This window comes from Orcinus orca, chromosome 16, assembly GCF_937001465.1.
Source record: "Orcinus orca chromosome 16, mOrcOrc1.1, whole genome shotgun sequence".
Classification (NCBI taxonomy): domain Eukaryota; kingdom Metazoa; phylum Chordata; class Mammalia; order Artiodactyla; family Delphinidae; genus Orcinus; species Orcinus orca.
Genome location: NC_064574.1, coordinates 43,706,947 through 43,722,643, shown reverse-complemented (window position 1 = coordinate 43,722,643; position 15,697 = coordinate 43,706,947). Strand labels below are relative to the sequence as shown.

The window sequence follows — 15,697 nt, the reverse complement described above, 5'->3', positions numbered from 1 at the left end:
GGCGGGTCCCATGCAGACACCCAGGGCAGGATGGCCTGCTCTCCTGTCCAGGGTTCAGTCCCCCTGCGAGGGCAGGGCAGGAGGCCCTGTCCCGGGCACTGCCCAGCCTGCGGCCCCAACCCGCCTGCAGCCCCAACCCGCCTGCAGCCACCGCGTCCAAAGGAAAGGCAGCAGAAAAACAGCAGGTGCTGGTCTTGGGCTCCTTTAGAAACACTGGCCCCTACGCCCGTGGAAGCGATGCAGGCGGCTCACGTGGAACATCGAAGTGCTTCCTGTCTTGGCAGATGGAGGAAGGGAACCACCACTGCTGCCTCCCCAAGTTCTCCGGTGACGACGCCAAGCGTGGGCTAAGGGGCCCACTGTTTGCAAAGAGAATCAAGGCCCCGGCTCCTGGGCTTGCTGGGCAGCACATATGTCCTCAGCCAGGCCAAGGGAAGCCCGAGTGCCCTGTCCCGCTCTGCTCGGACCCACCTCCTCAGGGCACAGTCCCACTGAGGCGCGTCTGCATCCTCCCTGCGGAGGAGACGGCACCTCCACGACTGCTGTTGTGCCTCCCGTCACTTCCTGGGTTGAGGAGCTGAAGTATCTCAAGCCCCTCGTGGTCTCTGTGGTGCTTCATCCCCTGCCCCCATCACAGCACTAATGGTGCTACAGGGTCCAGAGGACACCGGGGCCCCTAGGAGAGCCTGGGCTGGACAGTCGCCCGTGAAGACCTGCTCCTGCAAAGGCCACGCGGGGAATTCTTACCCGGTGCCGAGGGAATGGCCCCAAATATACACAGGGTTGTCTCCACTTCGCGCTTTGATCCAGTCAAAAACATGGAGTGCGTCGTACGTCATGCCCCGCTCCGACGGCGTTCCCACTGAGTCACCCCAACCTGGGGAAGCAGCAGCAAGAGGAGGACGTCACACACAGCCCAGGGGACCTCGAGGGGCAAGCCCGCCCCCTCCCGCTTCTCAGCAGGAGGCCCAGAACGTCTGGGGCCTCAAGGTCTCGGCCAAGCCAGCTCTTCTTCTCCCACCTCCTCAGCTGTCACAACCTCTGAACCCAAACGGCCATCCACCCGCCCTCATCTGAGTCTCGATCAGCAGATGGGGTGGTCAGACACGCAGACCCCTGCCGGCCCCAACATCTGGGGCTTGGCACCAGGATGAGGCACTGACAGGCTCAGCCAGTGAGAGTCCAGTCCACCCTGGGGCCCCTGAGCCCAGCCCTGACTCCATGGCCCAGCTGTGGCCCAGCTGTGGACAGGCGTGGAGAGGCCCCCAGACAGGCAGATTCCAGGCTCAGGGCAACTCTGACCCAGAAAGGAAGGGGCTTTTAGCATCCTGTTTGCTTAACAGAGGAAAGCCAACTGTCTCGGCCCCTAAACCTTGACCTCCCAAGGGACCTTCCCTCCAGATTCTCAGAAAAGTCAAGTTGTGACTGTCATTTCCAGCAGCTCAGCAGTGAGTCATCATCAAATGATCTGAAAGCACCACAAGGCTCAGAAAGAGCAAGTCCTGCTACACAAGCAAAACCCAGAGGCAGGGGCACCACAGGCCACCTCCCCGGGGCATCCCAGACCCAGATTAGGGAAGGAGCCAATGTCAGGGACAAGGCCAGTGTGAGGGCTTGGGGCACTGGTGGGGGCAGGGACAAAGAGACAGGGAGAGACACAGAGAGACAGAGACAGGGACAAACTCTCGTACGGCTTAGAAAGGCAGAGACTCAATGGGAAATGAAAAGAGGAAGTGATAGATGGGATCTTATTTCTGTTGCAAGAACCAGGAGGCGAACAAGGAAGAGGCCACCCCTCTCACTACCCTGAGGTTCCAGCAGCAGGAGCAGGAGGAAAGGATGGGCCTCATTTCAGAGTTTCTCCAACCCAACACCCTCCTCCTGATGGAACACTCTTCCACAAAAGAACCATCCCTCACCCTATGGTCGGCAGAATAATGGCCCCCAAAGATGTTCATGTCCAACCCCGAAACCTGTGCCTCTGGTACCTTACATGGCAAGGGGAATGAAGGGTGCAGAAGGAAAGAGGCTGCGAATCAGGAGACCCTGGGATGGGAGATTATCCTGATCAGCGTGAGCCCCAAGTAATCACAGGGTCTTTATGATCAGAAGAGAGACAGAAGTCAGAGCCAGAGTGATGCAGACTCAGGCCACAGGCAAGGAGTGAGGGTGGCCTGGAGAAGCTGGAAGAGGCCAGGAACCTGACTCTCCTCTGGAGCTTCCAGCCGTGCCCACACCTTGACTTATCCCAGTGGCTAAAGATTTTGAACTCCTGACCTCCAGAACTTCAAGATAATAAGTCTGTGCTGTTTCGAGACATTTACGTTTGTGGTAACCTGTTGCAGCAGCAAGAAGAAACTCTTCCAAAGTTCACATCCAGGTAATGTCAACCGGCTCCTGAGTCTGCGGATGTGGACCCCACCCCCTTACCCCCAATCAGGGTGAGCTGGACAAGAGGCCTTTAGCCCTTTGACCTCTCCCGCCAAGGACTGTCCAAGGCACACACTTGCCACACAGCTGCTCCCTGACAACACAAAGCATTTTCCTCACGCATCAAACTGTGGGAGGCTAGAAAGAAGAAATACTGAGGGGCGAGAAGATGAGTCGCTCTCTTCCCTGTCTCCATAACATCAACAAAACCAGCTGTGCTGAGCATGAAACGTGTCCAGCTATGGGGAAAGTCTGAGTCCAATAAAGAGAAAACAGTACTTTCTACTTATAAAATGTGGCTGACAGAGGGTGTGTGCTGGGGTTCCAGGCACCCTACAGGGGCGGATGCACGCAGGACACACCTCCGAAGACCCTGACCCTCCACCACCTCCACGTGCTCACAATTGCCACAGGTCACGGCAGAGCTGCCAGCCACACAGGAGCCTCTCAGAGCAACACCTGCATATCCCACACCGACCTGGAGGAAGCGGGGCAAGTACGGAGCCCTCACCTCTGTAGTCAAAGGTAACCACGTGGTAGCCAAGGGAACTCAGCACCTGGAAGTGAAAAACAAACACCTGGGCAACATGGCTCTGACTAAACCCACTAAACCCAAGCAATTCCAAGTGACTTTATGTAATTTGCCAATTTCTGGCATATGATCTACAAAGTCCATTCATCCCGATCTTGGAAACTATCCCCAGAGGCAGCAAAATGGGAAGCATTCCATGGGGAGACGTCCACAACAGGCAGTGTTAAAAAGTCAACAATGAGTATTAACTCAAAATTATTAGGGGGACCCCCTTCTGTTCACGCGTCCTGGAAAGAACAGCCAGAAGCAGGAGACAAGCAACGCTCCATCTGTCACAGACCGTGTGGGTCACACCCCATGGGCACTGCTCCATACAGCTGTCCACCGTGTGGCCCCTTCTGTCTGTCATAAGCTAAGGGCACCGCTCTGTCCATCATAAACTGTGTGCCGTCCTCACCTACCTTGTAAAGCTCCACCCGGTGGTCGCCTCCTCTAGATCATCAGGGAAAGGAAACAAGCATGGCTGTTAGTGCATCTTCTCAGAAAGGGGGCCCAGGATCAACACGGTAGCATCTGGGCCCTTAGTGCCTGGTCCCCAAATCTACACGGGAGGGTGATGGACAGGTCACCTCCTCCTCAGGGCACCTACATGGCTCCCAGCTTGCCTCCACAGTATGGTGCCAAACGAGGGACAGTCTGAGCATTTGGGGGATATTTCTTAACTATTACCTCACCTTTGGTTTGAGTAGGCCATACAAGCCTTCAGTGCAAACCCCAGAAGACACAAAGGGCCCCTCAGCTCCCCAGTGTCCAGGACCACCCATGAACACCACGGGGACAGGCCACAGGCACCTCCTGCCCCAGCCTTTTCACCTACAGAGCCACAGCCAACTCTCAGAACTCTCCTCCTCGGCCATTCACGCCCTCCCCTTGTGGTCACTTTGGTTCTTTCCCACCTGCTGCTAACTGAGGTTCTGCTGCTGCGGCCACCCCCTAACGTCCTTCCACACACGTGTGGCCGAGGGGGGATGCTGGGTCGTAGGTGCCATCGTGACCTGACAGCCACTGTGAGCCTCCTGGCCCCTCACCAGCAGGCTGCAGCTTCAGTGGCTCGGCCGCAGGCGCCACTGCTGACACCACCTCACGCCCGCACCTCTCTCCAAGGACTGTCCACCTCCTTCTCCCTTTCTGCCCAGATGCTGGCTGGCTGTTACTGTGCACAGACACCCAAGCGGGGATAGAGCTGCCTCGGGAGAGGGAAACACATCAGCAGGCGGGCTCACCCTCACCAGACTTCTCAGCTCTCTCCCTTCTTTATGAGGAGCATTTGGCCAATTTCCGGGGTGTGTGTTCACGGAGCGAGCGTCCTCAGGGGAGGCGAGAACACAACGAAGGAGAAAGCCAATATAACCCAGAAACAAACATTCAAAGGACTTCGCTTCAAGACCAAAAAGAAATACTGCAGCGTCTTCAGTTATCTTTGCAACCATTTGTCGTGGCTCTTTTCTAAACGTTCCCAATACCCTACCTTGAGCAAGAAGGGGGATTTAGAGCGTGATGGGGCTGGGGGCATCCTGGGGGTCCGAGTCTCAGGGAACCACGGCTGCTGCTGTCCTGCCCGGCCGGGTGGCCGCCAAGATCTGCAGCCTGAGTAGTCCTTGGGGATGGGGGATGGGGGATGGGGGATGGGGGGTGGGGGGTGGCAGCAAACCTTCAAAGTCACAAGATTCCTTCCATCCTGAAGTTACAGATAGACTTTGTCTTCTTTACCATGTGATTGGCACTGCTCACAAAGAACTCCAAACTTCCCTCATTTATAGAAAGAGGCTACAGGAGCTGTTTGTATTCACTTGCTCTTTGAAAAGCGGAAGAGAAACCCGCTGTAGCTTGTCCCAGACGAAGGGAAAGCAGACTGCCAAGTGCATGCTGAGTCAGTAGCTCAGCGCTCCGCTCTCCCGGCTCAGAGTGTCCTTGTGGGGCCCACTTCCTGGACATCCTGCTACATCCTCTGTGTAGCCCCTCTGCCCAGACGCCCGCTGTGGCCTGCTTTGTCCTCCTCGCCGGTTCTGCCTGTGAAATGACTGACCCCAGCCCGGCCCCGCGGTGCCCGGCCTCCTGCTGCTTCTTGCTGGCTCTCTCTCACGAGACCCAAGGAACAGGGACCCTCCCAGGGGTTTCAGGCAATGCTTGTTCAGAAAACGCCCCTCTTCCTCTCACCCCACCAGCTCTCCTGCAGACTCTTCTCAACAAGGCTGACCATGTGGGCTGGAAGGAGCCCTCTTTGAACAACGGCTCCAGTCCCCGCTTGTCTGAAAGACATCCATTAAACCTACTCTCAAACAGCACCTGGGCGAGGGCTTTATCTGCACAGACGCAGATGCTTCCTTGATGGCCCAGTGGGATGCGCTGGCACTGCCGGCTCAGGGCTGCGAGTACCCTGGCCTGAGAGCGTGGCATGGCAGCCCCCGAGGACAAGCTTGTCCCTGCATGCTCAGCTGGGTCTCTTCATGGGACTCCCCCACCTTCAACGTCACCCTCGCCCCCCCCCCCGGAAGCATGCCTCCCCCTCCAGCAGGGCACATCTGCCAGCGAGAAAGTGTCCTCAGACCAGACAGCAGACGCTGGGTGAGCAGGGGCGACTTCCTGGGCACACGGTGGCTCTGCAGGGTCTCAACAAACCTCGGCTGAGGGACCACGCCTCCTGCCCACTGAGAAGCCTTGTTCCCTAACCCAGAAAGAAGGACACCCCTCCGGCTGAGGCTCTGGGCCGCTCTGACAGACGCAGCAACCTCCATCCCACCCCAGGCACGAGCTTCAGACCAGGGATTTCTGGACACAGCTGCCCACATCTGCTCAGCCGGTGGCTTCCAAGCAAGCAGGCCCGGTCCACCTTGCACACAGCCCTGCTCTGCTCTGGGCCTGTGGGAACACGACTTCATGCAAGCTTCTCCCAAACCCCAGACAAACCCTGCCTCTTCCTGTGTTCTCAGGACGCCCATGTCCCAGGTGCACCCACGCTCTCACTGCGATGGGCCCCACCTCACCTGGTGCCCGCGTTCCCGTGCAGGTACAGGATGATCGGGTGGCTAGAAGCCAAGGCATCCTCATACCACATCTGGTCCTTCCCTTGGGCATTCTTCCACCAGACAGCGGGGACAGTGTGCCTGGAAGCAGAAGCAGAGGGGAGCGGCAGGTGATGCGCCTGCAGACGGGATGCCCACGGCTCAAGTCACAACTGAGCGGACAGCAGGAGGCCGGGTGGGCTGACTCCAAGCTGCGAGGGCAGCTTCTGGCAGCTGAGGCAGGTCGTTTCCTGACTCGCGGATGGGCCCTCTCTGGACCCCAGAAGCTTGCCCCGGCAGCAGTTACCAGGGGTGGGGTGACAGCCGCTCCTCCTGTATAAAGGGGAAGCTATGTGAGCTCAGACCCCTTCCAGCTGGGTTCCAGCACAGAACGGGCACTGAATGGACACTGAGCAACGCCACGTCCCCTCAAACTCATCCATGTCTTTAAGTACGTGACTTAACTCATGATGCAAGACATATCATGCTGTTATATGTACTAATTCAGCAACACGGGTCTATGGGCTGGACTGGAAGCCCGGCCATCCTTAATGCACCATTTCTAACACAGAGCCTGTCCACAAGCCATCTTGGCACAGACGCCCCTCTGCAGGAGACGTCACAGGCCCACGTGAGCAGTCCTTCCATGCCCGGCCAGGCAGGTGGACACTTGTCTATGTGGCCAAACCCTCCTTTAGAGAGGTGCTCTGGTTCATCTTAACTCAGGACACATCAAAGTCACTGTTCATCACTGGGGAGGGTCTGATTTAACACCTTTTTTCTGTAAAACTTATTCAAATTCATTCTTGGGAAGTTTTAAAAACATTACATGGCCGATTTCTTCTTTTCTAAGTGTTAGCATCTCATTTCTAACGTAGTCTCTCTGACCCATTTCAGAGGATTGCATTTTGGGTGGTTCTGACCGCTGCAATTATCACTCTCCCACAATTACAAACCTATGAGAGGGAAAGGTACATTTGGAAGGTGCTGGGAGCTGATATGCCTCCAGTAGCCAGCCTACCCAAACTCGGAGCTCCTGACAAAGGCCCAGGCAAGCTCTCCATCCCTGGGCTCCTCCCCCTGCCTGGCAGAGGGGAGCTGCCCTCCCACCACCACCCGCCTCCAGCTCCTCTGCAGCAGGACATGGCGAGGTGCCAGTGAGGGCAGGTGGTGAATGGAGCTGCTGCCACCCAAAGGCCCGCACTGTGATCAAGACAGCACAGGGTGCAGACCTGGGCGGGCAGTGGTGCCCACCAGCACACAGCGGCTGTCGCTTCCCAGAGACTCATGTGGTCATCACCAACACAACCTTCACAGGTAACTGTCCACAAATACCTGTCCTGTAACACGGCTGTTCTGCTCGAGGAAGAAGCCTGGCTGAGCCCACATCTTCAAAGCACAGACCCTCTTAACCATCAGGAGAGCCGCCAATTCCCCCAAACACCTCTGAGCAAAACATGTCAGGCTTCTGACTGAAAATGAAAAGGCACAGCGGCCTGCATGCACACACTGGTCGTAAATGCTCCGTTAAAACAAGCCAGAAATGACCAAAGACAGCCCCAGCCTCAGCCACTACGAACCAGAACCTCCCTCTCACTCTCTGGTCTTTACGCAGGAGCCCCTGCCCTCCGCACAGCACAGGGAAGCGATTCAGAGCACTTCACTCAGAAGCTTCTCACGTCCACAGCAGTTCTACTGAGACAAAGGCAGCAATTCAGAGCTGTTTCTGAGAGAAAGAGAAGACGCCACAGGAAAGCCGGTCCGCTCTGGTTCTGTTGTTTGTAAACACCAACTAGTCCACAGAAAAAGCATTAAATCATATTCCAAAGAAATGCCAAGAAGTCACAGAACTTAGGCCCAACCTAAATTTATGGCTAAAAAAGTAAACGCTAAGAAAAGAGCAAACGCCACCACTATCAAGAGCTGAGAGTGCTGTGTGTGAAAGAAATGCAGCTGTTTTCAACAACTGGGTGGGCCCTTCTCTGCAAGACAGGTGTGGCTCAAGCCTGCGCTCACGATTCTGTGATATATTCTGTTTCTGGCTTTCTTCTCTCCTGGAAACGAGGCTTTCTGCAAAAACCAATCTGGTTTGAAAACCTCAGAACAGAGCTGGTGCTGCCATCCCGTGCCCCATTATTCAAGGAATTTAGCTGAGATCTTTCCTTTGGAAACAGCAGGCAAAAGATAAAAATGGACAAGCAAGAGTTTCAGAGACCGCTCCGCTATCAAGAGGCGGTACCCGGCCCTGCAGCCCTGAGGCTGCTCACTCACCAGACTCCAAGGGTCACGTCTTCCTCTGGCTGGAGGTAGTAATTACAGGTGTGATTCAAACCTTGATCCTGTGGTTTTTTCAAATCAATGAAATAGGGAACGCGCACTGTGGGGGACAAAGAGATGGAAACCAGGATTAGTGAGGGTGGACGGACACACGTACACAGCAGAGGTGAAGCTCTCAAAAAGTGCCAAGTACTTTCCCAACGCCATACTGCCTGGGGCACAGGGCCCTCCAGCCTCAGGCGGGGCTGGAGGTAGGTGTATCTACAGATCCTTCAGCAAGGACGAGGTCCAAGGAGAGACCCACTGAAGGCTGTTCAAGGTGTGAGAAGATGCAAGGAGGGAAGGAAAGATCCTTGGGAGACGGGAGGGTCGGCCTGGCCATGAGAGAGGCTGGAGACAAGGAGGCTACGACTGAAGGCTGGAGCCAGGGTGCTGGGGGAGGGACTGTGGGAAAGGCGACAGATGGATGTGTGTTCTGGACCTGGGGCCACGGGCTTGATGACCACCTGAATGTGGGTGCGGGCCAGGTAAGTGGGATTCTGAGGTTCCTAGTGCTGTCATTTAACAGAGAGTGAGGCCGAAGATGAGGAGTGGGTGCCAGAGGTGGAGGAATACACAGAACCCACAAGCCACACAGAGTCGAGGGAAGGCATGGGAACATGACAGCAGCTACTCATTCAGCCCTGAATTTAACAGGTGACCTGTCGACAGGGCAACGGCTGATAAACTGCAGTGCACCCAACGATGGGAAGCCCTGGGCCTTCAGACAGAGGCAGCCGATATCGACAGACCTGGAGGAACCTCTGTGAATTACAGGCAGGTGAGAAGAGCAGGGAAGGAGGGTAAGATCACTGTGCTGCGGCTATGAAATCCCATGTCGCCACTGTACAAGCAAGCAACACCAATGCCAATACCAACACCAACACAGTGTGGCTTGGAAAGAAAGACAGAGAGACACACCAGGCTGTGAACATGGGTTTAAAGTGTGTGGGGGGTGGAGGCGAGTGTGCAATTTTCCCCTTGTATACCAGTGCACTTTTATTGCTTGAGATGAACACAATTTTTGAAGTTATATTTAGTTGAAAAATGAAAAACAAAAAACCAAACCCTGAGATGGGATTTACTCACATTATAAAATGGCAATTCCCAGAGTGGGTAGGGACAAAGTACAGTGTAGCCCTGACTTCCAGCCAGTCTTCAACAAGGAAGTCACGCAACTCTGGTTTTCTTTGGTGAAGAGAGTAGTTTCATTGTGTAACTCACACGGCCTCTCGGCACCAGAGCCCTGCATGCCCACTTCACGCCCCAGGGCCTTTGCACCTGCTGCGCCCCCAATACTCTGCGCCCACATACCTACATTCCAGCTCTTACTTCGTCAAATGTCCCCACAGCTCAGTAAATGTTCACTGAAGAAATGAAACAGTCAACTCACGAGGACATAGAGATATGCACATGCTCCTTCCCCCCCAGGAATTCCCTGAGCATTTTAAACCACGGGGAAGACAAATCCTCCCACCAGGGCTGCTTTTGAACCTCCAGCTTCTTAATCCATCTCTTTTCCAAGCAGCAGGCTGCATTTTAAAAACTTTAATTATTTTCTCTCAAAAGAAAACCGGCACTCAAAGGAGGTGGCATCCTATTTACTGGTGCACCTTCCCGGTACTCTGACCACCGTCCCTGAAACAGGCTGGTACGACTGTGACCACAGCACTTGCTCAACCATGGGTCACATGTGATGATGCTGGGATTTGCACCCAGGCAGCCCGACTCCATAGCCCACACTCTTGACTAATCGGATAGGAAGTGAGGAAGGTAAACTGGCTCTGATCCTGGTGGGCCCTGAATGTTCTCGAATTGGGTCCCCCCAAAAGATATATTGAAGTCCTAACCCCCAGCACATCAGAAGGTGACCTCATTTGGAAACAGGGTCTTTACAGAGATAATCAAGCTTAAGTAAGGTCATTTGGTGGACCTGATCTAATACGACTGGTGTCCTTATCAAAAGGGAATTTGGATACAGACAGACAGAAGGAAGCCAACATGAAGTCACAGGAGAAGGCAGCCGTGTGATGGAGGCAGGGGCAGCAGCTGTGCAGCTACAAGCCAAGGAACACCAGCCACCACCAGAGGCTGGGAAGAGGCAAGGAAGAGGGAGCCCAGGCCTGCCCACACAGGGATTTCGAAGCTCCAGAGCTGGGAGAGAATACATTTCTGTAGTTTTAAGCCACACCGTCTGTGGTGTCTGTTATGCTGTGGAGTCAGAGTTCACTCTGACAACATTCTCAGGGAGGGCTCCTGACCAGCAGGCCTAGAAAGGTCTCCCCTGGACGCGTCTCTTCCAGATGGAAGTGCCCACTCCTGCCATCCCTGGTGACGGCTCCGTGCTGGGGAAGCCGAGGCTGCAGCGTCAGGTGGCAGTTCATCATCTGACCACTGAGGGGAAACGACTTTGTCAGTAAAACTCTGAATATGTCCAACAAGTGCTGATTCAACTCTGCTCCTGAGGCCAGAGTGCCCGTGCTAAAGGGAAGGTGGGCACCATCGAGGGCTGAGGGCACTGCTGTCAGGCCTCACGGGCTCTCTCCCAGAAAAGGCAGCCATGCAGCTTACACGCTGCCCCAGAGTTCCGAGAAGGCCCCTGCCAGTGAAAAGCATCTTCCGAAGATTAGCAGTTAATCTTAAAAGCTTCCAAGCCCGAGAAATCTAGAACCAAGAAACTCAATTCTGCTCTAGGACAGCTTGGCTCCCACCAAGTCCATCCTCCGGTTCACTTTCATTTCTGTTTTAGAAACCGTGGAAAAGGATGCAGTTAATGCACCAAGTGCAGCAGGTGCTGCCTATGTGCCTCCCCTCCAGCTAGCGAGAGGTGCCTGGTCAGTCCCGGGGGCTGAGACAGCCCCAGAGGAACCACCTGGCCACTACTGGTAAAAGCAAGCAGAACTTCTGCAAGACAAAGGAGCAGAGTCAAGGGGTGCAGGGCCCCAGGCTGGCCTGAGGAGGGTCCAGGATCTGCCTGGACCAGAACACGGCTCACTCCTGCTGGCCTTCGTGTGGCCACAGCCCTTGGCCCGTGACTCTGGGATGCAGGCTGGAGCCCACCCTCCTGGCCCCTGCTTCCACCGCAGGGCTGAAGCAAGGAGAGAGCACCCAGCCCGCCAGCAGTCCCCTGAGGTGGCAGGGGCAGGAGTCGGGAGCTCCTCATCGCTATCAATTACAAGCTCAGCCTCACACAGAAGTTGAGTGCACAGCCCAGGGACCCAGCACACAGGCCCATGCAGCTGTCAGGACCAGGCCTCTGGTTTCTCCTGCTTCCCCAGCTGTGTATCATCCACCCTCTGACCTCGTTGTCATTTATCAGCAACCACAAACATCATCGGGAGCGATTTAGAAAGGACCCTCAAGAGATGGTGCTCGGTAAGCAGTGAGTAAACACATGAATGAACAGAAAACTGAGTCTGCCATCCTTTCCTCAGCCAATCTAGAAGATACTGGTGGGGTGAGAGGCCAGAACTCGTGGGCTGCAGAGAACACGTCTGACTGCCTGAGAACTTTGAACATCGGGGCTATGCCCCATCCCAGGCACTGAGTAAAGACCACCCTGATATACGGGAAGAGGTGGGGCACCAACAAGGGAAGGGCCGGGAAGGCCCTCTGGGTTTTCTCAAACGCCAGTTCCCCGAAGGGCTCTGGGCTTCCACAAGAAGAAAGGGATAAGGAAAGAAAGCTATCAGGGATCACAGGGACTGCTAAGGGGAAGGAAAAAGAGGAGGCTGAAGGACTGCCATCCCGTGGAAGCTGTAGTGGACAGGCTGGCCTTCTGCTTGAACAACAAATGAGCAATTCATATATTAACCCTAATCTCCAAAAAAGGCCCAAGGCAGTGTGCAGACAAGAGCAGTTTTATACCAGCCTCTGAACTGAAACATTCCTTCCCACCAGGAGATGGTTCTAAATCCCAGGGCAAAGACTGTGACAAGGCGCTGCTATCAACACAACATCGCCGGGCTGGGGGCGGGGGTATGGACTTTTGAATGTGAGTATCGAAAAGCACATATATTTATGCTTACACGTACAGACACACACAAAAAGACCAGCAGGAAATCATAGATGCTATCCTTCATCTAATGCTTATTTATCTGAGTTATACATTTAGTTTCAGATAGAGTTGCTATGAACTTAAGACTATCTTAATCATGTTTTGGGGCCCAAAAGATTGTTACACTTCCTGCAATATCCAAATGGAAATCCACAGCTCACAATTCACATCTTGAGGAGACAAGAAGGAAGGTGCCCCCCGAACATGCAGGTCCTCCAGAAGCGTGAGATGAAACTGCCAAGTCACACCGCAAGACAGCCTGGAGATCCCCGTCTCCTCCACGGGGAGGGGCACACACAACCATCCCACTTCCACACAGCAGGCATATGGAAACAAGGAGTTGGGGACGGGTGTCTCTCTGGGGGGTGCAGGGCGGCCCCACGGCCCAGCCTGGCCCCCCTCTTCTGTGCCATGGAGCCCAACCCAGAGAACCCAGGAACATCCTGCCATTTCATTAGGAAATCAACAGTGCAAAATTTGTGGGCTGTGTCTAAAGTTACCCCAATGACTGACCTAAAGAAAATCAACTCTATTCAAATATTTGCTGGGACCCCGCGGTGTGGCAGCCCAGAGGGCAGCAGGCCACCTGCTGCCAAGACACCTGCCCAAGGGGCCTGGAGTTGTCCGGAGGCCTGCCTTGTGGGAAAGCTGTGCAGGGCTGACTCTAAGGTCTGCTATTGGGAAATCTGCAGCCTGTGGCTTCGTGTTTGCGTGTAACTCAAACTCTCTTCTGTGCTAGACTGACTGTGGACATTTAAGGGACATTACAGTCAGAAAAAAACAAAACTTTCTTGATTTTAATAGGCTGTGAGTTCCTTCTAAGTTTGTGCTTCTCACAAGCGGTGAAAACTCAGGGATGATAAATTCCTGGAAGTTTAGCCACGTTTATGTTAGAAAAATCAAATGCTTCTTAGTGTACCTACATGTGTTTTACACTTACTTTATGACACCCAAATACAAAACGCATTTTAGGTTTATGAAGTATTAAATATCCACCTCACTATTTCTGTTCCTCCTCCTCCTGCGCCTCTTTAGAGCAGACATTCCCTTTCAGCAGCGACATCCACTTTTCTGTGATCAAGTCTACTGCAGACTTAACACCCCAAACTCATGTGCCCCAATGCACACGGGCCTCTGCAGAGTCTGCAGCACTGGTGTTACTCCAGACGAGGGGCCACCCACCCCCTGCCTTGCAACACCTCCTGTCTGTCCTCTCCTCCCACCTCCTCTTCACCAGCTCCCCTGCTGCCTCCATAGCACCAGCCCAGCTTCCCAAGCCTCCAGCTCCGACACACACAAGTTCAAACCCACTCCTTGCAAACCAGCACAGCCAAGAGCGTGCAGAGCCTGCCTCACCTGCCCTGAGTGCTCCCCACACCTGACTGCAAGGCCATCTCTCATGAGGCACTTGCTGTGTGCCAAGCACCACGTTCTATCCGCCGACCTCGAAGGCCCGCAGGCGCAGTCCCTTCCCGCCTGGCCTCATCTTGAAGGTGTAAAAGGATGCTCCATAAAAGGATTATTCCTGGCAACCGTATACCTTCCACTTCATAAACCTGATACTTCTACCCTTTTTCCTCCCACTTGCCCAAAAGTAAACATATAGCATGAAAAAAACAAAACTTTGGAACACACCAGGTCCAAGTTAACTGAAGGAGACTATAACACCTCGAAAGCCAGCATATAATTCCACAGAAACCAAAGTATGTCAGGTTTTTTGTTTTGTTTTTTATTTTAACATCTTTATTGGGGTATAATTGCTTTACAATGGTGTGTTAGTTTCTGCTTTATAACAAAGTGAATCAGTTATACATATACACATGTTCCCATATCTCTTCCCTCTTGCATCTCCCACCCTCCCTATCCCACCCCTCCAGGCGGTCACAAAGCACCAAGCTGATCTCCCTGTGCTATGCGGCTGCTTCCCACTAGCTATCTACCTTACTTACGTTTGGTAGTGTATATATGTCCATGCCTCTCTCTCGCTTTGTCACAGCTCACCCTTCCCCCTCCCCATATCCTCAAGTTGTCAGGGTTTTTTAAGGGGGAAAAAAAAAGATTTTTTTTTTTAAATTTAAAGAAAAAAGGCCTAATTATTTTTAAGGCACTATTTTCAGTGGTCACCTTTTCCAAGGACAGTTAACCTCCTAGACTGCACAAAGGACAGAGCATCCCCAACATGACAGCTTCAGAAGACTCTCCATGTTATCAACATTTCTACCCACCTCAGCTGAAGAAAGACCCCCCCACCATGCAGTAGTCACCTGTGCACACAAATGCCAACCCTGAAGAGCAATGCCCTTGTTACAAACATCTTTTAACTGGGAGGGGGCAAAGGGAACCTTCTGGACAATAAAAAGGCTCTATTTCCTGATCTCAGTAGTGAATATATAAATACATAAATCACCATGAAAATGAACTCCTACTAAAATGAAAGGAAACATGGACACACAGCACTTACCGAAATTCAAGAAAATCAGTTTGGCCTGTATCCCAGGACACAGTTTGATGAGAAATGGAATGGCCACGTACAACCCCACGACACAGAGGAGTATCTTCCTCAGTCGGAAGCACAGGCCCTTTCGCCTGAAAGAGAAAAGCAGTGAGCAGGTCAAAGGCAGGAGTGAGTCTGCTGTGGTTTACTAACAGCATCACTGACCACGATCCACACCTATTGTTTCCAACAAGAGTATCACCAATGATAAGAGGAGCCTCCCACCTGCTTTTGCCTTTTAATTTGCACTTAGAACTCTACCAGAAGGGTAAAATTTGTTTCCCCGAAAGCCAAAGAAACAGTCCTGCTGATTTCCTTTGTATGCCCTGGAATCAGAACCCAGCACAGCCATCAGATCCTCAGAAAGTGCCCAACTTCATGTCAGACAGTAGCTGCAACTTCACCTCAGGAGAGTGGCTGCCTCTGAGCCTCTGACTGCCCTCCTGCAAGCAAGCGTGGGCTATCCATCAGAGGAAGCACGTATGCAACAGAACCTGCCACACCAGGTCCCGGGAGGCAGCTGGCCGGAAGGCTCTGGCCATCACTGCATGTTCTCATATTTCTGCCCGCATACCCTCCAGAGGCCCCTTTTCCAGGCACCTCGGGCCAGGTCATCACCCCAGGTCTCAAGACTCTTCTAATCCACAACCAGCTCCAAGACTTCCTCATCCTGTTCCTGATCCCCTGTTAAAAAATGTCCCTAGCCCAGAGAGTCTCAAACTTCTTGGACTAAGGGCCTCTCTACAACTGAAAAATTGAGGGCCCAAAAGAGCTTCTGTTCATATGCTTTGTGTGTATTACTCTTT

At 53.6% G+C, this 15,697-nt stretch overlaps 1 protein-coding gene across 5 annotated transcripts in view; it reads right to left on the bottom strand.

Annotated features, from left to right (window-relative positions):
• The window catches only part of ABHD12 (abhydrolase domain containing 12, lysophospholipase), a 69,833-nt gene that overhangs the window by 7,531 nt on the left and 46,605 nt on the right, over nt 1-15,697 (bottom strand). For 3 of the 5 annotated variants that reach the window (XM_033429430.2, XM_004270440.3, XM_033429431.2), the window contains 6 exons: nt 14,859-14,983; nt 8,296-8,401; nt 6,007-6,126; nt 3,424-3,454; nt 2,942-2,987; nt 748-877 (listed from right to left, as the gene is read on the bottom strand). In XM_033429430.2, the coding sequence (XP_033285321.1) occupies nt 748-877; nt 2,942-2,987; nt 3,424-3,454; nt 6,007-6,126; nt 8,296-8,401; nt 14,859-14,983 (558 nt within the window). Of the gene's footprint in view, nt 1-747; nt 878-2,941; nt 2,988-3,423; nt 3,455-5,277; nt 5,882-6,006; nt 6,127-8,295; nt 8,402-14,858; nt 14,984-15,697 lie in introns of those variants that run through there. The other 2 variants (XM_049700019.1, XM_033429432.2) reach the window with 2 other exon arrangements.